General features: G+C 36.9%; 2 protein-coding genes and 1 long non-coding RNA gene across 4 annotated transcripts in view; 2 read left to right on the top strand and 1 right to left on the bottom strand.

The window, feature by feature from the left end:
• Positions 1-3,777, bottom strand: part of LOC128989633 (gem-associated protein 5) — a 35,069-nt gene extending 31,292 nt beyond the window's left edge. For both annotated transcript variants that reach the window (XM_054411582.1, XM_054411583.1), the window contains exons 1-2: positions 3,204-3,777; positions 1,095-1,323 (exon numbers count right to left, since the gene is read on the bottom strand). In XM_054411582.1, coding sequence (XP_054267557.1) covers positions 1,095-1,323; positions 3,204-3,506 — 532 coding nt within the window. In that variant the 5' untranslated portion in view covers positions 3,507-3,777. The remainder of the gene's footprint in view (positions 1-1,094; positions 1,324-3,203) is intronic.
• Positions 3,778-6,032: 2,255 nt separating this feature from the next.
• On the top strand, positions 6,033-12,558 carry LOC128988708 (uncharacterized). Its single transcript, XR_008490417.1, has 3 exons — positions 6,033-6,308; positions 8,502-8,692; positions 12,446-12,558. It is a non-coding gene; the product is annotated as an uncharacterized LOC128988708 (long non-coding RNA).
• A 1,646-nt stretch (positions 12,559-14,204) lies between these two features.
• LOC128989449 (uncharacterized protein K02A2.6-like) lies at positions 14,205-18,284 on the top strand. Its single transcript, XM_054411342.1, has one exon. It carries the CDS (start codon positions 14,205-14,207, stop codon positions 18,282-18,284), a length of 4,080 nt encoding a protein of 1,359 aa, XP_054267317.1.
• Positions 18,285-23,831: the final 5,547 nt, after the last annotated feature.

Below are 23,831 nucleotides of genomic sequence, written 5' to 3'. Positions count from 1 at the left end.
AAGTAATATTTCATTTCATTTCATTTCATGAATCAATATTTTCACTGACACTTTACAGATTTTTAAATGAAATAAAGTCTTTAAAAACAATTGTCCAACTTTTGATTTTAACATAAGCTCTGTTATCTTTTAGATTCTTCTACTGAAATTTTGTAACAATCTTTTGAGCTTGCTTCACCATTAGCTATTCAAGGATAAACCAACTATTTTTAGAACACACTGTATGTAACAGAGGTGAAAAAATTGTCTTGACTTATCTGCTACAGTAAACAGTCATACCATTTGGAAATACTTCCGAAATAGTAATTTCATGGTACTCCATAGTCTGCAGAGTTTCAAGGTCAAGCCTTTCAATAAATCTTATAAACCCTTAAACGTAGCTCTTTAAATTTAACTAGTGTACCTGTTGCTCGAATTCAAGCAATTGCTAAGTATTACAGGTGTTATTTTAAAATGAATAAAACAATAAAAGTCATTTTCTGATAATTTCAAAAGATCCGACTCAAAGATTATGGAAATATTGAAGATGTACATAACATTTGTTTAGGCCTATATAGATTCTTCATACTTCTTCGGTTCAGTAGTTTCTGAGGAATAATTAATTGTCACAAAAAAACCTGCTTGCGTATTAAATAAGTATAGATAGATAGATATAGATTTTATTATACTGTTTACTGTTATTACTGTTGTCCTGTTGTTGTTTTATTATACTGTTTCAAATATTAGTGTAAATTTCAAATTTAATCTCTTCAAATGTAAAGAAACATTTCCTCCATTGGATAACATGGGAACTTTGAAGGCCACTGGGGCAGAGCCCTGATGGAACTTCAAAGATTTTTTTGGTAGTTGGCTAATCTACGTTCCACAATCCATCTAACGACACCTTAAACTTGGTGATCAGATGCATAGCAGCTTCAAAACAATTATCACAAAATTTGTGTTTGCCTATTAAATAAATAATAGATTAGTCTTTGTTAATGACTATGAAGACAGCCCTCTGCAGCATGGCTAACATGTCAGCCCAAGTTACTGTGAGATGACACAACTTTACTCTATAGACCAAGATATTAGATTAGATAAGAGTATAATCTTACCTTTTGTATCTACTACGAGTGTGATTCCATTTTTGCAACCAATAGCAATTAACTCCTTTTCATTGGGACAACAGGCTAGGCACAACGGTAGGATTTTTATTCCACAATGAAGTCTGCGGATGGTGTTGCTAGCCAGGTCCCAGCAGACAATCACACCCAAATCATTGACAGAAACAATTCTGTTTGTGTCAGCTTTGGACCAGTCCAATCCAGTTATCTTCAAGCCATCCTGCAAAAAAAATAAAGCTTAGAACTAGATTTACATAGGAATTTGCTGGGTACAGCTTGTGACACGTAAGCTGGCAATTGACCGATCGCTACCATTGCAGCCAAGCAAGCTACTCCAAATTAGAGACCGATTGTGTTTCTTACTTATATTCTCTACTATTCAAGCTGGTTCCCTGCCCTATGGGATAGCCTACTAGTTTTGACATAGTACAGTGTCAGAGTCCCCCAAATTCGGCGTAATGTGGATTGGAAGGGTGCCGAGTTGGTGAAATGCGGGTTATCGGGAACTAGGGTTATAAATAAGAACAATAACATGTTTTTAAGACTTTTAACCCCCTTTTTTATTATTGATATTTGTATTACAAATCAGTATTAAGTCATCAGATTTAGACCTAGTACAACAAATCCTTGGTACCGTACTTAGTTGCGAATGATTTGACTTACTGTAAGCTGGCTTGAGTCCATGTTTAACTCAGACTCAAAAAATTACTAATTTACTTCTGAGACAGGTGATGGATGAGTTATACGGACTGCCAGGTTATCGAGTGCCGAGTTTGCGGGACTCTACAGTAGGCCTAAGTAACTTATTTTTAAATTTTTTGAACAAAATATTGAAGCTCCCGCCAAGTAGCGTAAAAATCACATTCTGTGATTAATTTTCTGTAGAAAGGGGGTTAAAATTTCTTTGGATTACTGTTGTATTATTGAATTAGTAGGTAGGCCTATGCATTAAATTGTTTCTAATAGCCTATAGGCTAATGTGCATGAATGGCTTGGAATAGATTAATCCAAAGGCTGTACAAGTGTACAACTGGGCCAGGGCAGCACGAATGTTCATCAGTTTCCATGGAGAAATTAATTGAGTTTTCAGAGGAATTTAGCCTTCTTGCTGATCTGTGTGTAAGTGACTTAGTTGATAGTAACAATCAATAATAATACTGAGTGTGTGAAAACTTAATTTATCGACAGCCCTCGATAGTATTGTCTGACAAGAACATACACTTTCCTTGTTGTAGCAGGATAGGTATAATTAACTTATGTAGGCTAACTGTCACCGAGCACAAACAGAATAAGATCCATTCTTGAAAGCAAGAAATACTGTAACTTAAAGAGTATAATATAACTTCACCATGTCAATAGGCCTGGTACCGTAGCTTAAAGGGAAACTGAAAACTAAGTTCACAACAAAAAGTGTGTGTACCAACAAAAATGTTGAGAATAAACTTTAACTTAGGCCTAAAATAACTAAGGGAATAAATAGTAGGGAGTTAACGTTGTCTTTACTTAACAGCTTAGAAGGATGTTAATTTGCAACAGCTGAGTGATCATCCCCGGAAACCCATCCAGGGTAGGCTAGCATTCATAAATCTCTTAGGCTATCTTACAACACACCACAAACCACATGTTAACTGGTTTTTCGCATCAATATTTACGCCTACCATACTGTATTTAAATGAACTGAGGTCCGCCGCTGTTCCAAAAACGCAAAGAAGTAACTTAACGTAAGAATGAGCCATAAAAAGAGGAAGATACTTCCAATTGTAGTTTTCCTCCTCGAGTGCAAGTAGCCTAAGTTATGTTAGTCCTAACGTTACAGAATCAAAGGCTGCACTTTAGAGAGCATCCTACGTAACTTACACTCATTAAATGAAAAATATCGATACGGTATAGGCCTTTTTAAAGGCCTAATTAAGATTGTTCGATAGGTATAAATTATTTCATTCGGTGATTTAGGCTAGGTTTTAACCTAACTAACCAAACTTGATATATCGATTGATATGTTCATTCGAATGAGTGTAAGACACAAACTTAAGTGCAGCCGAATCAAATAATTTAAAAGTTAGGCTCACAAATTACTGGTGCAAACACTTAATTACTTACCTTGTGTCCTGAGTGACAATACCGTTGTTGGGATTCTTTAAAATCCCAAACACGCACTGAACCATCATCTCCACATGTCGCTAGGCAGTTCTTAAAACTTCCATTAGATGGAGAGAAAACCACTACATTTACCTTGTCTTTGTGTGCACGATTTATGAATGATACATCAAATTGGCCTTTGGCCTTAAAATCAATTAAAGATAGATCACTTCTGGCACCATAAGCAAGTAATCCATCATCATTGCAAGCAAGAATATTGCTAAGTTGCCAACTAGGCGAAGGAGGCAACGTACGCGTATCCATCGTCGACCTGTTAGATTTTTCGTTTCTTATAATTCTTAAAATTATTTAGCCTAGGCCTATGTTTTTAGCAACTATGCTAATGCTTGGAAGGACTAAGTTTAACTTAAAAGATGTTCATGGAAGATAACACAAGAAATAAAAACACGTGGTTGGTTAGCTCTTCAAGTTTCATCAATAAGGAATAAATTCATGTCCAAACAGAAATTTTCAACAAAACGTAGGAAGTCGAAATCACAATGAGAATGAATAGGTTAGAAAAGATTTAAACGGCCCGGCTTACGGCTTTCAATAACAACAGGCGGGGAGAAGAGAACACAAAGCAAACCAAGATAAGAACAACAGAACAGCTGTTTGCTGGTGTTAGGAACAAAAAGAGGCAGATGTTGAGAGAAAACACCTGCATCAGAATATCCAACATTACAAAATTTGTATTATAGATGTATTTCCATTAAATATATGGAAGAAATTTAAAATCTTTAATTTAAAATTTAATAAAAACCGTAAATATTAAGAAAATTAAACATTTTTCAGATAGAAAAAGATGGGAAATTTAAATCCAAATCAAATGAGACCTTCTTTGTTAAAATTTGAACTAGCTCGTGACATCTAAGCTATCACTTAGCCGATCGCCACTAAGTAGTTCGAAAACATTATGTCCCGTCATGCGGGTTGCATCAACTGTTCTCGTGGCACTTATAAAGGCGCTCAAGTACAAAATCATAATACAAAGGGAGTCAATCCCGTGAGGCAGCGGAAATGTTTGCAGTCCGGTCTTTCCCTAACTCCACCCTCCTCCCGCCAACACTGACCGCGCTGGTAGACCACGGCCGCCTTTAACTCCATGGGCTCATTTCATAATAAAGTACAAACTAATATTATTAGTAAATCAGCTGATCGCCCAATGAAAATCTAATGGAAATTACAAGTTACAAGTTGTAACTTGTAGTTTATTATGAAATGGGCCCCAGGCCGGGGCTGTCGAGGTGGCAAAGTCACGATCGAAAGTAGGGTTGTAACAGCTGTTTTGTTTGGAAGCAGCTATAGGTATTTGTGTATTTACGAAAGCTTGGTTACTGGACTATGAAAGTATTGACTCCGCTTTAAATGTAGAGATATAGATTTTCCATTTTTATACTATGGTTTTATTTTAAATATTTTAATAAATTTATGTTCATAAATTTAAATTTAAATCAATAAAGTGCGAATTAATGAGCTGATGTCACATGTCTGCCATAATGTCTTATGGGACGTCTGACACAAACCTACTTGCAACGTTTCCAATTCTATCAGGTCGTGGCACGTAGTTAAAGGTGGCCGTGCACCACTTCTTTTTTATAATAATACTAGCAGAGTACCCGTATTTCGTACGGGGTTGGCATTCACTTTAGTATCATTTGTGTACATAAGATGAGGATTTATTAGGTGTCAAGAGATTCTTTTTGGTCTTAAAATGCACCTAAGTCCTAACAAACATTTTAGTGTAAAGTATTGTTTAGGGGAAAAGCTCAATATATAGCCCACCCTAATAAAAATTACCTTATAATGTGTCCTCTTACTGAATTCTTCTCACTAAATCTAAAAATGTAATCGTTTTCAGTCGGAAAAAGCCCTGAGTTCCCGGAAAATGGTATTGCATTTTAGGAAAATTTAGATTAAAGAAAAGGTTGTGGAGAGCGGGCCCAAGTTCTTGCAGTGACTAATACTTCATGGGGATAAGGCGTAAAGATGTTCTTTCTACTGATAGCCTTTTTCGGATTCAGAGTGAAAAATACTGGGTATTCTCTAGTTTAGGCAATTTAGGGGCCCTAAACAGTTTAACAATTTTTTCTCTCGTTATTTCAGTCAACTACGATATTATTTTAACAAAAGTTAAATATACTGCAAAATAATATTTTTGGACGGACTACATTGACCAAAGAATACTCTCAGAGTCAGTATTCCCCTAGCAAAGCTCTGTCCCCGGATACTTTTATGTTAATCGGGAATGTGAGCTATCATCATACCAAATATCAGCAAAATCCAACCTATGCATGACATTGAACTTCAAACAAACAAACACACAAACTTTCACATTTATAATATTAGTAAATATATATAGATATAGATAGATAGTCATCACTGTGGTTTAAGTGTTGAAGAAAAGATAAAAAAGTTTGTTGACATCCAATTAACAGGCCAAATTGCATAAGGAAAATTGCTATAGGTAGTCTATAATTATTGTTCACAGTCTGAATTAAAAAAGACGTGCTATTATCAAGTTTAAGTAATACAGTTCAATTCAAAAGTATGCTTTTCGAATGGTGAACTAGCGCTCTCCACCCGCCAAGGCCCCACTAGAAAAACCGCTTACCCATCCACAAGACCACAAGGGTGAGCACCCCCTAAAAAAACAAAAAAAAAACAGAAAAACCATTAGAACGGTAAGCGAGACGGTCGTAGAAAAGAAAACTGAAAAGGAATGTTCCACTCCATGTTCCACTCCAGCTCAGTGACTCCATCCATTCCACATTCCACTGTTCCAGGATATCGTCTGTCGTCCGTGTGAATCTGTCATAAGTGTCATACCATTCTTTCATTTTCTTTACATATTCAAGGTTGTCAAAATATTCAGATTTCTAAAAGGATTATTCGTTTTATTTAGTAATATTTAAATCTCACCCAGTAGGTTGTATTCAGATTGTTAAAAAAACTTCTAACTTAATTCCAGTGTCTCATTAACTTAAACTATGGTAAAATACGTGACAATTTCGGTTCTAAACAAAAATTGTATTATATTATGTTTCATTTTAGGTTTAACACAAGGTAAGTTCTATTTTCCTCACATCTCAAATCACTTGGTAATTGCTTGATATGAGTTGCATTGTTGCATATGCTTACTTTTATGTCATAGGCCCAGTCTATGTAGTCTCATCTGGAAAATTGTTAAGTTGCTGAAGCTCTAACCTGCAAAATTTGAAATCTACAACATCATTCACACTACAACAGTAGACAAGTTTAATAGCTTGAGTTTTAAATGATCATAGCCAAATAACCAGCTGATCTTTGTCGGTAATAAAGCTGTCATCTCATCCACTCAACAACTTACTCAGTGTTGACTTACTCAGTGTTTACAATCGTTGCCCTCAAGTACGCAACCAGATGTGTCATTGTTGTAAAAAATTCCTCTTTTGGCCATAATTGTTGACTATTAACCAACTACAGTACGGTCCACGAGAGTCTGCAGTTGAGGGAGGAGCCTATTTACCAAGTGACTTTGAAGGAACCAATGATGATCGCACGTTGTTGCCAAATGTACCAGCTGACTTGAAAATGTTGTTAAGTAGGGTATATATTTATTAGCGTCATCAACAGGCAATATGGCAATGTCGCACTAGCCTTGTCTTGTGATTGGCTAATGCCAACTGCAGACTCTCGTGGACCCCCGTAAGTTGGAGACATTGCATGCCCATGTTGTATTCGTCACCAGATTATTAACTTAGACATAATCAAAATCATCGTAGTTGATGTGAGACACCTACATATTGTGCTGATCTAAATTAGTACCGGTAACTTAATATCGGCTGCACTTTACTTGACGTCCTACACTCATTCGATTGTTTTTCCGATTCGATATTTTCATTCGATTGTTTCATTCGATATATCGTTTGGTTAGTTAGGTTAGGTTAACCTTACCTACCTAACTAACCTAACAATATATCGAATGAAGCAATCGATTAATCGATATATCGATCGATATTTTCATTCGAATGAGTGTAGGACGTCAAGTAAAGTGCAGCCTTAATATCTGCCAAAATGCACAAACTTTTTTACCAAGTCAAACTAATGGACTGACTTAATTACCTAATGCAACTGTAAAGCCTGGTTTAACTTACACGGATCGAGTACGGCGGGCGAGTCAGTGTGTTTACGGCGAGTTGGTGACTTTTACCATGAACAATCAGATTTTTTGAATGCAAGTTTATTTGGTGAAACGATAAAGAGGGTAAAACTTAACTTAGGCTATAGCTCGACAGTTAACTAGACCAGTTTTCAACTTAACTTATTCATTAGTCCTACATTTTTACTTTATAGTAGCCTAAGTTATATGGAGAAAGTACGGTATTGTTTTTGTCAACATTTATCGAGGTTGAATTTTGAGTCGATATATTCGTTTTGGGTCCCCCTGAACTCAAAAAAGTCGTTTTTCGAAGCTATGCACATGAGGTATATGTGTGTGTGTGTGTGTCTGTCTGTATGTGTGGACAAGAGGTTCTACCCGCAAATTCACGGGTGTACAGAAGCCACCATTAAATTAATTCAATCAACTATCAACTTTGACTATATTTTTCATGTAGGCTAGGCCTAAAGGGCCCAAGTTCGAAAAAATTGTCATCTGAAAGGATGTTAAAAGCAGTGGAACCTTACGTACCATACCTTACGTCCTGAGGTGGCCAAGGTGGGTACGGTTGTACCTGAACTCGCCCCTCTCCTTCACGCCTCTTAAATAGGCTACTTTACTGAAATACTTTTTTTGAAATTTATATTTTAATTGGAAATTTTCTCTTAAAAGCAATTTAAATCGCCTTTATCATAAGTGGTAGACTAAGACAATTTCCTACTCCTATTTTAATGTACAGTAGAACCCCGGTTAACCAAAATAAAGGGGGAGAGCCGTTTCGGATTTAACCAATTTTTCGGTTAACCCATCATATGCTAAAGACAACCAATGTCTAATGTCTTACCACAATTTGTAGGAAAAATGAATTTAAGACAATGTCTACCGTACTGTATATAGTTCAATGTTTTATTTCAGTTATAAAAATGTTAAAATGGGTTAGATAATAAACAACTGAAGTTACCAAAGCATTTTACAGCCCTGTATTATTTTATGGAACCATTTTGGTTAACTTGAATTCAGTTAACTGTTCTACTGTTATCAATACTAGTTGATAAAATGTGGTAAAATTTAGTAAGTTTGTTTTTAAATTTGTCATACAAATTCTTGTATGTTTTCAGCCTAAACAACATGAAGTGAACAATATTGTATACAGAGATGTCAGTGATCTTCAGGCCATGTGGTTGCGGACTGCTAGTATCTGGTGGTGGATGACTAATTTGCTTATCTCTTTATTCTGGTGAAGGGATTCTTGAAATTACTGAAGCCATTACTTGAGATCATGTTAATCCCAAACACAATTTAATATGAGGTGAAACTTGAAATTGATTTTCTGGAAGGTACCATTTTTAGGTTTTCTAGGAAACCAAGTGTCCAAGCAAAATTATGGTCATTCACAAATAAATGTAAGCTTATTAAATTGCCAGCAAGTTTATAATTTACAATTTTTTTTTCTTTTATGCTTTTTGCATTATTTAGCCTACTATCAAAATTTTGTAAATTTTAAAAAATACATGTTTTCTTTGTGTTTTTTGCACTTTTTGACAATTTAACTCTTAAAATAAGTTTATGCACCTTAAAAATAAAGGCTGGGGATAGGGTTGTAGAAAATATAATTCTCTTCAATATATTTGAGTAAGCCTATACTAGTTTACCTTATTCCGTTCAGATTTTGAAGCAAATTATTTATCAGTTTAAAACAATCAAAATTTAATTAAAAATTAAGAAAATTAAGGTTTTTAAGGTGCATAAACTTATTTGAAGAGTTAAATTTTCAAAAAAGCAAAAAACACAAGGAAAGCATGTATTTTTAAAATTTACAAAATTTGATAGTAGCAAAAGCAAAAAGCATACAAGATAAAAAAAAAATAGTAAATTAGAAACTTGCTGGCAATTTAATAAGCTCACTTTTACTTGTGAATGACCATAATTTTGCTTGGATGCTTGGTTTCCTTATTTAGCTACGTTTAATCAAATCTGTAAAATACTGTACCTATGCAATCAGTGGTCTTTTACAAATTGCCACTCAAATGTAAACTTTCTCTGTATTATTTGATCAGTGGTCATCATCCAAGTTTTTTCCTTTGTACTGTGGTTAGGTTGTGGCTTGATTTTAACATGTGCCATGATTCATTGTTTTGTTTACCTTTACGTAGTTATTTTGAAACCATAATGGCAACCCATAGGGCCAATTTTTAAATTGAAAAACTTTTAAGTTATGCCTACTATTAAATTAAATAGCCATTATAAACAAAAATTTAAATTTGTTTTTGTCTAAATCTTCCAAACATTTGACAAAATAACCTTGGTAAGTTTGGCTAAAATATGTTCAGTTGTTATTATATTAATGTGTTAGAAAGTTTGCAGGGTGAGGTTCATTTTTCCGAGTTTTCAACTGTCCGAGTTTTGATAAATAGGCTAACTTAACTAATAATAATTAGATAAATCAACTGTACAAGTTTTCATTTGTCCGAGTTTATAAAATTATTTAAAAAAATAACGAAATATCAAGTGTCCGAGTTTTCAACTGTCCGAGTATGGTTTAAATAATAATAATATTTGGTTAAATCAACTGTCCGAGTTTTCATTTGTCCGAGTTTTTAAATTATTTTAAAAAATATCGAAATATCAACTGTCCGAGTAGGGGCAACATCAAATGTGACACTGCGCGCCGAGACTAGCGTGTCTAAGGCGCCTGGTCAGAAGCCGATGTAAACCTCTTCTGCGAAGGAGTCAGGCATTGTGCGAGCCGAGCCGCGTGAGCCCCTCACGTCGACTTAAGAAAAAATATAATATTTATATTATAAGAATAATTTTACAATTTTTAATTCTAAAATTAAACTGTCATCACCTAACACAACCAACCAAACTTGCTTATAATATAAAATATCCCCGCCGCAGCAAACCTGCAGACGAAGCGAATTTCAACCTGTCTGATTACATATTTACTAAAATACTTCCATAAATAAGCGAGTGCTTAGGTTTGCTGTTACGGGGAAGGTAAACAGTGTTTTTTGACCACACGTCAATAGTATAGGATGAAATAAATAAAATTTCCAAATTTGATCAATATATATCCATAAACAAGAAAACTAAAACATTTTTTATCTTCTCCATTTCTTATGACCTCCTTCGCAGAAGAGGTTTACATCAGCTTCTGACCAGGCGTCTTAGACACGCCAGTCTCGGCGCGCACTGTCACATTTAATGTTGACCCTACTCGGACAGTTGATATTTCGATATATTTTTTTAATAATTTAAAAACTCGGACAAATAAAAACTCGGACAGTTGATTTAACCAAATATTATTATCATTTTAACCATACTCGGACAGTTGAAAACTCGGACACTTGATATTTCGATATTTTTAAAAATAATTTAATAAACTCGGACAAATGAAAACTTGAACAGTTGATTTATCTAATTTTAGTTATTTATCAAAACTCGGACAACTGATTTTCAAGTATTTTGTAATTTTTTACAAACTCGGACAGTTGAAAACTCGGACAAATGATGTGATCCCTGTTTGCATTGAAGTCGATCCCAAAGAGCTTAGCTTTGCTCCGCTCAATTAGTCTTGCAAACACTGTACAACACGTTTTTATGTTAAGTTAAATCCAAACATTGAAGGAAATTGGAAATGCTGCACCAGCTGATTGTAGTCGTAATATCTTTAAGTGTTGCCAACTTATTTTCAAGCGTACATGTATTAGGTGCCTAATAAAAGCACACTGTTTTGTGTTGTTTGGTTGGAATACTGGTGTGCGCCAAAAGTAAGTAGATGCAGCAATTAGCAACTTTCTGTTCTATAATCAGTGCAAGGAAGGCCACTTTGTCTGGTGACTGTAGGAATAGTAAATTTACCTACCTTTTTAAACCAGCCTTTTCAATAACATTTTTTGAAAAAAAAATTCTCGTTTGAGTGGGTTTAAGGATTGAGAGAAAAGAATTTTTAAATTGTAATGGTACAAACTCCAACTTATCAGCTAGTAGCGACCCATTCAATCGTAAATCTGATGCTGACTTATCAGAAACTCATACATTCTTTTTTAACCTCAGGTGAATCGAACAATTTGTTACCAACAGTTGTAGGAAGATTTTAGAATATGTCAGATGGATAATTTAAGTGAACGGTCGTAGTAGATCATTTCCACTTTAATCATTCTTTCTCTCGTTTGCGAGTTGGAATGACTTCCTGCTCTAAATCAGCTGATTTCAATGTTGGCGATTCTAAAAAACATTAACATCCGGTAAGCAAACAATGTAACCTAAAAAAGCAAATATAACCATAATGTAAATTTGAAATAAAAACTTAACCAATATTTTCAGAATTTTTATTTAAATTAAAAATCCTAAAATATTGGTGAAGTTCTTTTAAAATTAAATTTAAAATTCTAAAAAATATTGATGAAGTTTTTATTTTAGATTTATATTTATTCCGATATTACCAGTTCTTCTTGAAGATAACAAAATTATTTTATATCACTAAAAAGTAACCTGTGTGTTGTGATAAGTTCATTATTGCAGGAAAAATCTTGTGTGTATTCCAAGCTGTATTCCAATCATTGCTACTCTCAAAATGTATGGCCGCACTTAGCTTTTGAGTGGAAATTGCGTACTTTGCCCTCTTAACTCACAAATAGCTATTTTAGATCAGCTGTTGTAGAAAATAGCCACTTTCTATATGGATAAAAAAACCACTCTATACCTAGGGATTCTTTAACTATTCTTAGCTATTGTTTGTTTAGATTTGCATATTGGAAGGTTCATACATTTTTTACTTTCTCCTCCATATGTAGTATATGGAGAAAGTATTGCTTTCGTCAAAATTTTCGAATTGAGTTTTGAGTGGATATAATTTTGGGTCCCCCTGAACAAAAAAAAAGGCTTTCGAAGTGATATCTCTGTGTGTGTGTCTGTGTAATTAATATGTTATTGCAACCTTTGTGATATTTCACTATAAAATGTTATATTTACTCCCATTGCTTACCCATGATTAAAGGTCATTGACGAGCTTATGAGGTAAAGTGTGTGCCAGAATGCTGATAACGTTTATTTCTATCAGTGTCAGCAGTGCAAGTGAAGAAATGCTTCAAGTGCCGTTCCCGAGGAGACCTAGGCAGCTGTAAGGATCCATTCCTCTACGGCAATGTGACAACCTTGAACCCTGGGGCGGGGGTGGAGGCTGTCCCTTGCGCTTCTGGCTGGTGCGGCAAAGTGCTCGAGGGTGGAGCCAACTCCTTCAAGGATGAAGGTGATTTATTTATGAATAATATAAATCCTAAGTCATTTTAGCAACCCTGGTAAAGCAAACATCTATGAGAATTCACAACATAAGTGTTATTTTCTAGACAGTTTATTTAATATGTTATCTAATAACTTTGATGAATCACTTTTATTCCTAGCAATATTCTCCCAGTAAAGGTAATACTAACCATTGAGTGATAGAAATGATGCACATGCACCTTCAAGTAGTACAAGGTTGGCAATGCTCAGTACAGTGGGCGCGGCCGGGTTAGCGACTTCCAGAGTTAGCGAATTCCGCCGTGGTGCAAAATCGAGATAGCGGGTTCTGGAGTTAGCCAATTCCTGACTGAGACGGTTAGCCAGTTCCAGAGTTAGCAAGTTCCGACACACAACCGAGATAGCAAGTTCCTGAGTTAGCCAATTCCTACGTCTCATTTACGCTAATTGGTGCAAATCTCAGATTATAATGCAAAATAATGAAGTAATCCGACTTTCTTAGAAGTATATTATTAATCGGTTTGAATACCAAAGGCTAACCTAACCCAGCCTTACCTCGTATTTAACTAAGAAACTACTTTAAGGTCTCAGAAAATAATTACTAGTAAAAGTTAAGTCCACCTAAGGAACATTGCAGTGCTGCTGTACAAGTGTAGGTAATTGCCAGTACAGATCTGTGATGTGTTTTCAGATCTTATGGATGCCACAAGTTTTGTAGTTCTGCGTTGGTCCCAAAGTTTCCTGTGTGAGTTTACGAATGAATGAGCCACTCACAAAATTAGCTACAGTCTAAAATTCTATTTTGTGTGTTGGAATTTTGTTACTGAGCTAATGGTTAATGTGACATATGGTATTCTGTCAAGACATAGGTGTGAGGTGTTCTATCAAGGCCCCACTAGAAAAACAGGCCATGCTGCAGCACGGGCAGCGCAACACTACGTCACAGTGGTGGATAGGTTTACTAAAATCTTACCATTAAAATCTGACAAACAGCCAGCTTATTTACTTAAAACATAAATGGGATATGGCAGTAAATTTATCAATGAATCTAAATTCCCACTAATGTGACGTCATGGATCCTGCATCATGGCTTGTTTTGTTTTTCTAGTGAGGCCTTGGTTCTATCCATAGTTACAGACTGTACTGAATACAAATCAAATCAAATCAAAAATCATTTATTCCATAAAAAATATGTTACAAAAATTATAATATACATACAAAGGATGGTCCCCACATAGGCAAATCCTGTGCGTGGGGAACGAGTTGTATCAGTCCTGTAGTAGAAGTCATTATAGTTTCATATATGAACAGTCATAATTATTAGTAACGGAAGAGTTATTATGTTTTGCGGGGTGGCTGCACTGTGCACTGAGCCCTGAAGTGGGATGATTCGTCACGGCTCCTTCTTCTATGTCCACCAACGAACGTAAGTGGTTCTCTTCCCGTTTTGTCCACTTTTCTAGCGTAACGTTAGGTTACGACATTTTGGCGCAGTCGGTAATAAACCTTTTTATCATAGTTAGGGTAGTACGCGATAACAGTTGTTGTTTTAGTGCGTATTATAGTTGAGATGATTAAAAATGGCGAGTATTAGTGTTGGCAGGATTTCTGAATTTAATCCAAGTGAGGAGGACATTGTGCCCTATTTGTTGCGCCTGAAACATTTTTTCAAAGCGAACAATGTCAAGAAGGAAAACGAGGTGTCGGTTTTAATTACAGTTATTGGTCCCAGGGTTTTATCGGTCCTATCCGATTTATTATCACCGGTAGAGGTAGATTCTAAGACCTATGATGAACTTGCAGCGTTGTTGAAATTACATTATGCGCCCAAGAAGTTGGTTGTGGCGGAGCGATATGTATTCTACTCTCGTGTGCAAAAGCCGGGCGAAAGCATAGCGGAGTTTGTGGTTTCAATAAAACATTTGGCTAGTTCGTGCAAATTTGGTACCTTTTTGAAAGACGCTTTGAGGGACAAAGTGATTTCCGGCATTTCTAATGAAACTATCCGGCAGAAATTGTTGTCGGAGGAATTGGACTTTGACGAAGCTTATGCGTCAGCGCTCAGGCTGGAACAGGCCGAATCGCAGTCAAGCCTATTTGTGCAACCTCGTGGGGACATTGCGAAAATCAATGTGAAAAGTCAAAATAGGCCTAAAACTTTCATGCATAGGAGTAGTGAAAATCAAAATTCTAGAAACTCTTGCTGGAGGTGTGGTTCTGCGGGTCATTGGCCTAGTGCGTGTGCGTTCGCCAGTTACAAGTGTCACGGTTGTCAGAGAGTAGGTCATCTCAAGAAAGTGTGTAAAGCCAAGAAATCTTCTAGTTTCCATGGTAAAAAGTCGACACCTAGGATGGGGGTCCATCAAGTGGAGGAAGAGGTAGGCCTAGGCCTAGAAGTTCCAATGGCAGAGATAGGTCTGTACAACCTTAAATCAGGATCAGACAACGGCTATAAGGTAGGCCTAGTGGCTAATGATGTATATTTAGAAATGATTCTAGATACAGGCAGTGCCTTGACTATATGTCCTTCTGAGATATTTTATGAAAAATTTTCTAACCTCAAACTTAGGCCAGCAAATGTGAAACTTACTACTTATTCAGGTCATGATGTACCTGTTCTGGGACAAGTGAATGTCAATGTTAAATATAATAATCAGCAGGCGAGTTTGCCTTTGACAGTAGTTAGTTTAGAAAGTAAGAGTCAGCCGATTCTGTTGGGGCGAAACTGGTTAGGCCAGTTGAGGTTAGATTGGCAAAATGTGTTTTCATGTAAAGCCATTGTGGATCACAGTTCTGATTTGGACATTGCTAAATTGAAGAGTAAATTTAAGTCAGTTTTTCAGCCTGGAACGGGCGAAATTAAGGGTGTTAAGGCTCATATTGTCTTAAAGGAGGGGACAGTCCCTAAGTTTTGTAAGGCGAGACCAGTGCCTTTTGCGTTAAGGGAGAAAGTTGAGAGTGAGTTGGACCGCATGGTTCAAGAGGATGTTGCGTACAGAGTTACTAATTCACAGTGGAGCACTCCACTTGTGGTTGTCCCTAAGCCTAATGGTGTTAGGCTTTGTGCCGATTATAAGATTACTCTTAATCAGTGTATTGAAATGGAACATTATCCGCTTCCACAGGCTCAAGATATTTTTGCAACTCTAGGCGGTTGCTCAGTTTTTAGCTGCCTTGATCTTTCAAATGCGTATCAGCAATTGGCGGTAGCGGATGAATCGCAACATCTGTTGACCCTAGCTACCCATAAGGGTCTGTATCGTTTAAAAAGGCTACCATATGGTTTGTCTTCAGCTCCTGCAATTTTTCAGTCAGCCATCGACCAAATTTTAACAGGTCTTCCAGGAACGGTGGCGTACTTAGATGACGTCTTAGTGGCGGCTCGCTCTAAGGAAGAGGGGCTTGCCCGTCTGGCGCAGGTGCTGCAACGCCTTGATGAGTTTGGTGTTCGAGTAAACCAACAAAAGTGTAAGTTTTTGCAATCTTCAATCGAGTATTTAGGACATGTGATTACTCGAGATGGTCTCCGTCCACAAGAAAGTTTGTTAACTGCGCTGCGTAAAGCGCCTGAGCCTAGTACTAAGGAAGAGTTACGAGCCTATATTGGTCTAATAAATTATTATCATGCATTTATACCTAACCTGTCTGCTAGAATAAGCTGTTTTTATGACTTATTACATAAGGATCATCCATGGGTGTGGTCGGAGGTGTGTTCTAAGACTTTTCAGGAGAGTAAATCATGGGTGTTGGACTCAAGTTTGTTAGTTCACTATGATGTTAAAAAGCCCATAGTTCTGACGTGTGATGCGAGTCCCAGAGGGGTGGCTGCTGTTCTATCTCATCTCATCGATGGTCAGGAAAGGCCAATTGCCTTCGCATCGAAAACGCTAAGTTCCAGTGAACGGAATTATTCTCAGTTACATCGGGAGGCTCTGGCTTTGATCTTTGGAGTCAAAAAGTTTCATAAGTATATATATGGAAGACACTGTATTCTACAGACTGATCATCAGCCGTTGACGGCTATTTTTGGCTCTAAAAAGGGCGTTCCTAGTATGGCGGCAGCTAGGCTGCAGAGATGGGCCTTGATTCTATCAGCATATGATTTGGAGGTTAGGTACCGGAAGGGAGTGGACGTCCCTCACGCTGATGCGTTGTCTAGGTTACCCTTAGCAGAAGCGGAACCTATAGAGCTGGATGCTAATTTTGTTTCACATGTAGATATGTGTACAGAAGTGATGAACAATTTCTGTGTTGTCAAGGACATTGCACCTATTACTGCCTTGCATATAGGTAAAATGACGGATAAGGATCCGATTCTTTCGAAGGTCCGAGATTTTGTGATGTACGGCTGGACGAGCTCGGTTGAGCCGGAACTAGCTATTTTTCTAAGGAAGAAGGACGAGTTGTCCGTGGAACAAGGTTGTTTGCTGTGGGGTTCTCGTGTAGTGATTCCAAAGAAACTGTATTCATCTGTGCTTCAAATGTTGCATGATCAACACCCGGGAGTTACACGCATGAAGATGCTGGCGAGAAGTTATGTCTGGTGGCCAGGCATGGAGAAGTCGATTGAAGACGTGGTGGCCTCTTGTTCTGCGTGTCAGTTAACTAGGAATTCGATACCTAAAGTACCGTTGCAGCAATGGCCTACAACATCAACCCGATGGCAGAGGATACACATTGACTTTGCGGAGGATCCAGAGTCGAGACAGCAACTTTTAGTTTTGATTGACACATACTCTAAATGGTTAGAGGTATTTATCATGAGTTCCATGAATTCTTCCAAGGTTATTGAGAAACTCCGTACCTTGTTTTCATCGTATGGATTGCCTGTCGAACTGGTGTCGGACAACGGAAGATCTTTTACTAGTCAAGAGTTCAAAACCTTTTTGCATAACAACAATGTGAAGTTCACATTAACTCCCCCGTATCATGCGGCTTCAAATGGATCTGCGGAGAGAAGTGTTCAGGAGGTCAAGAAAAACCTTTTGCGTCAAGTGATTGAGGAACATCAGCGTTCTCAGCGTACCACTCTTCAAATGAAATTAGATAATTTCTTGTTTGCGTACCGCAACACTCCAAATACAGTTACTGGCTTAACCCCTGCAGAAATGTTCCTGTCTTGGAAGCCTCGTACTCAGTTGGTTATGTTAAAACCCAATCTCCAGTCATCCATTGATCAAAAACACAGGGAACAAAAAGATGCAGCTGATAGGCTTAGGGGAAGAAGCAGATTTTTCTCAGAAGGTCAGGCAGTCTATGTCAAAACTGTCCGAAATGAAAAGATATCTTGGGTTCCTGGCAAAATAATTCTAAAGAGAAGTCCGGTCACCTATCTGGTGAGTGTTATTGGTGGAAAACCCCGATTTTGTCATGCGGATCACTTGAGAGCTCGGTATGCAGAAGAGGAGGAGATTTTTGTATCACCCAAGGATCCCGTTGTATCACCCCAAGTACCCAAGAATTCACCCCCGCCGGAGGATCGACCAACTAGTCCCATGATGATGTCACCTGTACCTAGGCCTACTACCAGTCCCAGGGAGAGCCTAGGGCAAGCCCAGCCTCAGCCAACTCCTGCGTCGCCGCTAGCACAGTGCAGCCCACCACCCTCGCTGAGGAAGTCTGCACGGACTGTGCGAAAGCCTCACAGGCTGGACTTGTAAAATTATTAATGAATAATGGGAAGAAGAAATTTTGGTTGCATTTTATTGAAAGTGAATTTATTTTATTTTGAAAGTTGAGTTAATTTTGAATTTATGATATTGACTTTTTTTTATGGGGAAGACGAGTGTAGTAGAAGTCATTATAGTTTCATATATGAACAGTCATAATTATTAGTAACGGAAGAGTTATTATGTTTTGCGGGGTGGCTGCACTGTGCACTGAGCCCTGAAGTGGGATGATTCGTCACGGCTCCTTCTTCTATGTCCACCAACGAACGTAAGTGGTTCTCTTCCCGTTTTGTCCACTTTTCTAGCGTAACGTTAGGTTACGACAAGTCCATTACTGCAAAATCTTTGAAGTCCATTCAACTTATAATCTATTTACAATACCCTATACTTCTCTAGAAAAAACACTTTCACCAGGGAGCTACAACAGATAACTTAAAACCTTATGATGAAAAATTAAAAGTTAGAAGAGGAAAATATACAAAGGCTGTCAATGAAAAAAAAATTCCTAGTTTATTTCTCTGACCACTGCGACTGAATGTGCTCATAACAACTTCCCTTAGTGCATTCTAGTGCTCAAAACTAGATCCAATCCTTGGTATTTGAAGGCACCAAATACATTTTTGTATAATCTTAAAATTTCAATTAAAAACTGTGCCTATCATAAAAGTAGTAAAGACGTTCATTCTAACAGGAAATTATTTTCTTTTACCAACGCCGTTTGACACGTTGCCTACCAGCCGATACACTCCTCTCTATGAGGGGTCTTGTGAGACATGGTAGTGAATGTGCCTAAATGGTGCATGGCGCACATCAAAATTTGTTTTTATACGCCTGTGGTAATAATCATTTAAAAACAGCTTCAACGGGAAACAGTTGTAATTGTTCTATTTCTCTTATTTAGTTGTGAAGAAGTACCTTAGGTCTTGTGTAACAAATATTTACATTGCAGAGTATGGAATGGCTACAGAGAGAACGTGCCTAGTCCGAGGTCCTTCAGACTCAGAGGAACGTTGCGCACCGACAGTACGCAGCAACACAAAGGTAAGATAGTACTTAGACTATTCAGAAACAAAATACATGTTAAATGTTTTAAACCTTGTGGCCATTTTGTTTTTTCTTCTCGTGGAGCCCAAGAAAATCTCTTCTCAAAACTTAATCTCAGAATTTTGTGAACCTAGGGAGTAGGGCCCTAGGTCTAATATAAAAAATTGGGAATATGAATATGCTATAGAGAGTGTCCACTCAACCGCAAAAGCCTTTAAACCATTATTGAGTCCTGTCATGAAAAAACCTGTATTGAGCAGTGCTCAATACAGCTAAGCCTTAAAAAAAGGGATGGACTTATTCTGATTCTTGATTCCTTATAACTTTCTATTCTAGTGATATCAAGGGATTTTCGGGATTCTTTTTGTAAACACAACCCAAATTGAAAGTACTGTGAGATACATTTTCATGACAAAACAAGCTTATGAGTTGGTACCCCTGTTTTCTGTACTTCATTGCCGATCAGCTGATATGGATTTTTACATAGTTATCTATGAGGTTTAGTGTAATTAGGAAATAGTTGTAAATAAGACACAATATGGTGTCTCTCCAACCTCGAAGAGTTATAAGAATACAGTAGAACCTCTTTAATCCAAACTAATTGGGACCGGGGGTAGTTCGGACTATTGAATAGTTCGGATTATAGAACATATTGTTGTTTTTACATAACAATAGCTAGGGAAAAGTGAAAAATTCTTTACAAAGTAAAATAGAGTGTTTATTTAATACAGTAGTAAACATAGAGAATAAATAGTACTGTACATTACAATTGAAATAATTACGGTGCGTGTATCAATACAATAAATCTTAATATATAAAAGAAAGTTGTGTTAGTTACAGTGTTTATAACTAGAAAACTACTGAACCAATTGGCATGAAAATGTACAGGGATATTCCTTAGGTACTAGAATAACATAATAGCCTGTTTCCGTTTCAAAAACCCTTAAGGGAAGCGTCCTTTGGCCCTTTGCAGTTTACATGTTAATCTTATGGAAGAATGTTTTATTTTGTTTACCATGCCATGTTTGTCATTTCTTGATTAAATTAAATGAAGGAAACGGCTGTTGTAATGATAACCTAATTTTTGAAAACAAATCTATGCATAACAAATGAGAGCTATCAAATAGGTTTCTATTCTATTTGTTTTTTACGAATATTTGTTGTCAAATGTAACTGAAGGCAAGTGAGCGCAGCGAACGAGCTCCAACCTAAAGGTGAGTGAGCGTAGCGAACAAACTTCAACCAGGACGTGATTGAGCCATGCGAACGAGCTCATCTTGAAAATGAACAAGCATTTGACACAAAACCACATTAGGACAGGACAACGTCTTTCGGGCCAGCTAGCACAGTATACAATAAAGAACTACTGTACTGTGTATAGAGTACAGCAATGAGGCGTTTGGATTAGTGGACGTTCTGATTACAGGGGTTCGGATTAAAGAGGTTCTACTGTACGTTAAAACATTTGACATTAGGTTTCTAGGTATGATTTCAGTACCTAATAAATCTACTATTATTGACATATACAAATTTAAGGAAACCAGATCCGTAGTATCTCGCGGGCCCAATGGGGGGGGGGGGGGGTGTACGTTACACCACTGCTTGTCATCACTGCTGTAATCTCATTGGTTTGTTTTTTTTTTGTTGGCAGGTGATGATGTGTTTCTGCCAGGGAGATCTGTGTAATTCTGCTCCCTCCTTCCAGCACCTGTCTTCTTCCTCACTCTTCATTCTCATGCCTGTCATTCTTGCTATTGTGTTGAGATGATTGCCAATGCACTTCTGTTTCATTGATTGACTGGGTAATTTTTATGCCGACAAAGACAATAGATTATGCATTTACAATTTTTTAAACATTATTGTCTTTCAACAGAACCGTTCTTTTCTTAGTGTAGTCTTTTTGGAATTTTTTAAAGTTTGGACCTTTTTTTTTACTCAAAACAAAAAGCTAATATTAATCTATAATTGATTCTTTAAAAACTTTAAAAACTAGAGTGCACAGTGGCAGGTTGTGCTCTCGTTACACATTATATTTTCCCTATAGTTACTATGAAGCATATAAATAATTTGTCTTTCAAACACTAAACAACTTGTTTTACGTTAGGTTAACTCCAAGCATTGAACAACAATAGAATGTTAACTTGCAAAACCAGGGTAAGTCGTAGTATCAATAGTCAAAGGTTTGGAAACACTGCACCAGCTGATCGTAGTCGCAACAGTCGCAGTATATTAAATATACTGCACAACACTAAATCTGTCTTGCCAACCTATTTCTCAAGCATACACGTATTACGTGCCTAATACAAGCACACTATTTTGTATTGTTTGGTTGAAATACTGGAGTGCGGCAAACTAAGTAAATGCAGGAATTAGCTATTTTGCATGCTATAATCAGTGTAAGAAAGACCACTTTGTGTTACTGTAGGGAAATAATATTTGTAAGTAGCAGATATTGTCAATTGCCAAAATTAGTGTAAATCATTTTAGAAGTGGCTTATTTTCCAACCAGCTGAATGGTGACTTGATAGGGGAATTGAACTTAACTAGGCTACAGAATAATGTACCTTCAAATAGAAAAACCTTATAACCACTAAGTTAGATACAGATGGAAGTAGCACTGAATGAGAGAATTGCATGACGTTAATGACGTTGGCCACGATATTTTGTACAGGGTATAACGTACATTGTACAACTAGAAGATTGTACTTACATAAAGCTATGAGGCAATGAGCTGAAAACCAGTGCCAGGTTACCGCAAGCAAAAGGGTGCAGCGATGGATTGACGATAAACTTTTTTTAGAACAACAATATTTTTTTTAATTATCAATTTGCTGCTATTGCGAGTGACAATGATGATGTAGCCGTGATTGCGGCCCACGGGAGATATTCACGATATTGCCACAGTCTCGAGTGACGCTTATAATGTAACTGTGATTACGGCCCACGGGAGACATTCACGATATTGTCACAGTCTCGAGTGACGCTTATGATGTAACTGTGATTACGGCCCACGGGAAACATTTACGATTTTGCCACAGTCACGAGTGATGCTTATGATGTAACCGTGATTGCGGCCCACGGGAGATATTAACGATTTCGCCGCGGTCGTGGGTGTCGATGTCTCCGTGATTGCAGCCCTCGGGGGATGTTAACGATTTATTTTCTGCAATCACCATTAATTTCCCTCATAGGGGTGGGGGCCGCTCGAGTAATTTGGCCTAGCCTAAATTCCGCACCCCCTAAAAAAATCCGCTACCCTAAATCTGGCACTACTGATAACCCTAGTATATACCATTACAGCAGCATTACAGCATTACAGTGACTTGATTTTCTACCAATGTTGCCCTGTCAGTGCTACCTCCAGTTGTATTTATAGCTCAGTGTGTATGACCACTAAAATGTGATATTAATGTTATTACTTAAAATTAAGTTGAAATGAACAAATTACATAATGATATTTTTATGTATGGTGGTTTAAATCTATCACTGCCATTTTTAATGAATCTTTTATAGAACCTTTATAGGTAGTGTCATAAACGAATGTTATAATTTGTATGCTCTACTTATTCATTCTTAATTCTTATTCTGTACAATTTTTTTACCCAATGTAAAGTAGCATTTCTTTATTTATTTAAAAACTGTAACAAAATAAACAAAAATGTGGTCCACATTTTTTTGTGATGTTAGGTGTAAGCTATAAAGAAGTTTATGTTTGGTTAAAACTATGAAGATCTATATTTTTCTATTTACAAATTTTACACTTTTATATTGCATTAAAATATATATTTCTGTAGTGCAGGTATTCTCTTTTTACCCCTGACACTTCTAGATAATTAACTACAACTAGATAATTTAAAATGGATGTACCGAGGATACACAAAATGGCTGCAATAACATTGTCGAAGTGTGTGAGCGTTCTATGAATGGTGTTAGTTATGACTTGTCTATGAGAGTCAAAACTTCTGGTTTTGCCCTAGAATTCTATTTACACAATAATTATGAGCGTATGCTAATTTCGCCAACCCAGTTTTGTCCCCTTGTGGAATTAAATACTTTTAGTATTCTGATTAAAATTAGCTTATCAATCCTGGAAGCAATAGCTTGCTTTCTTTTACTTCCTTGTTAAATTACTAGGACTACTATTTTTTTTATACGTAAAATACCTAACTTGGGCAGTTACAATGATTGCAGAATAAAGATAACCCGCCATAGCAAGACCACAAAAGTAAATTTCCAGTTGCCTAAGTATATTTTCACTAAAGTATATCCCAAAATTTTTCAGATTTATTCCCTATTTAAATAACATTTGTTTAATGATTACTTAGGTTTGCTACTTCAAGTGAAGTAAATAGTTATTTGTGCAACTAGTGAGCAAAGGGAGCAATTGACTCACTCGAGAGAAATACTTACTCACGAGCCATAGGCGAGTGAGGAATGGTTTCTCGAGTGAGGCAGTTGCACTTTGCACTCGAGTTGCACATTATATTTTTCCTA

This window comes from Macrosteles quadrilineatus, unplaced genomic scaffold (genome assembly GCF_028750875.1).
Source record: "Macrosteles quadrilineatus isolate MER2022 unplaced genomic scaffold, UCM_ALF_1.0 Scaffold_3__2_contigs__length_128488019, whole genome shotgun sequence".
In the NCBI taxonomy this organism is placed as follows: Eukaryota; Metazoa; Arthropoda; class Insecta; order Hemiptera; family Cicadellidae; genus Macrosteles; species Macrosteles quadrilineatus.
Note: the sequence above shows the minus strand (reverse complement) of the source record. Positions and strands in the feature narration are given on the sequence as shown.

What these genes read in the sequence shown, in the direction of transcription:
- LOC128989449 (XM_054411342.1), top strand. Translation starts at nt 14,205, where the DNA reads ATGGCGAGTATTAGTGTTGGCAGGATTTCTGAATTTAATCCAAGTGAG.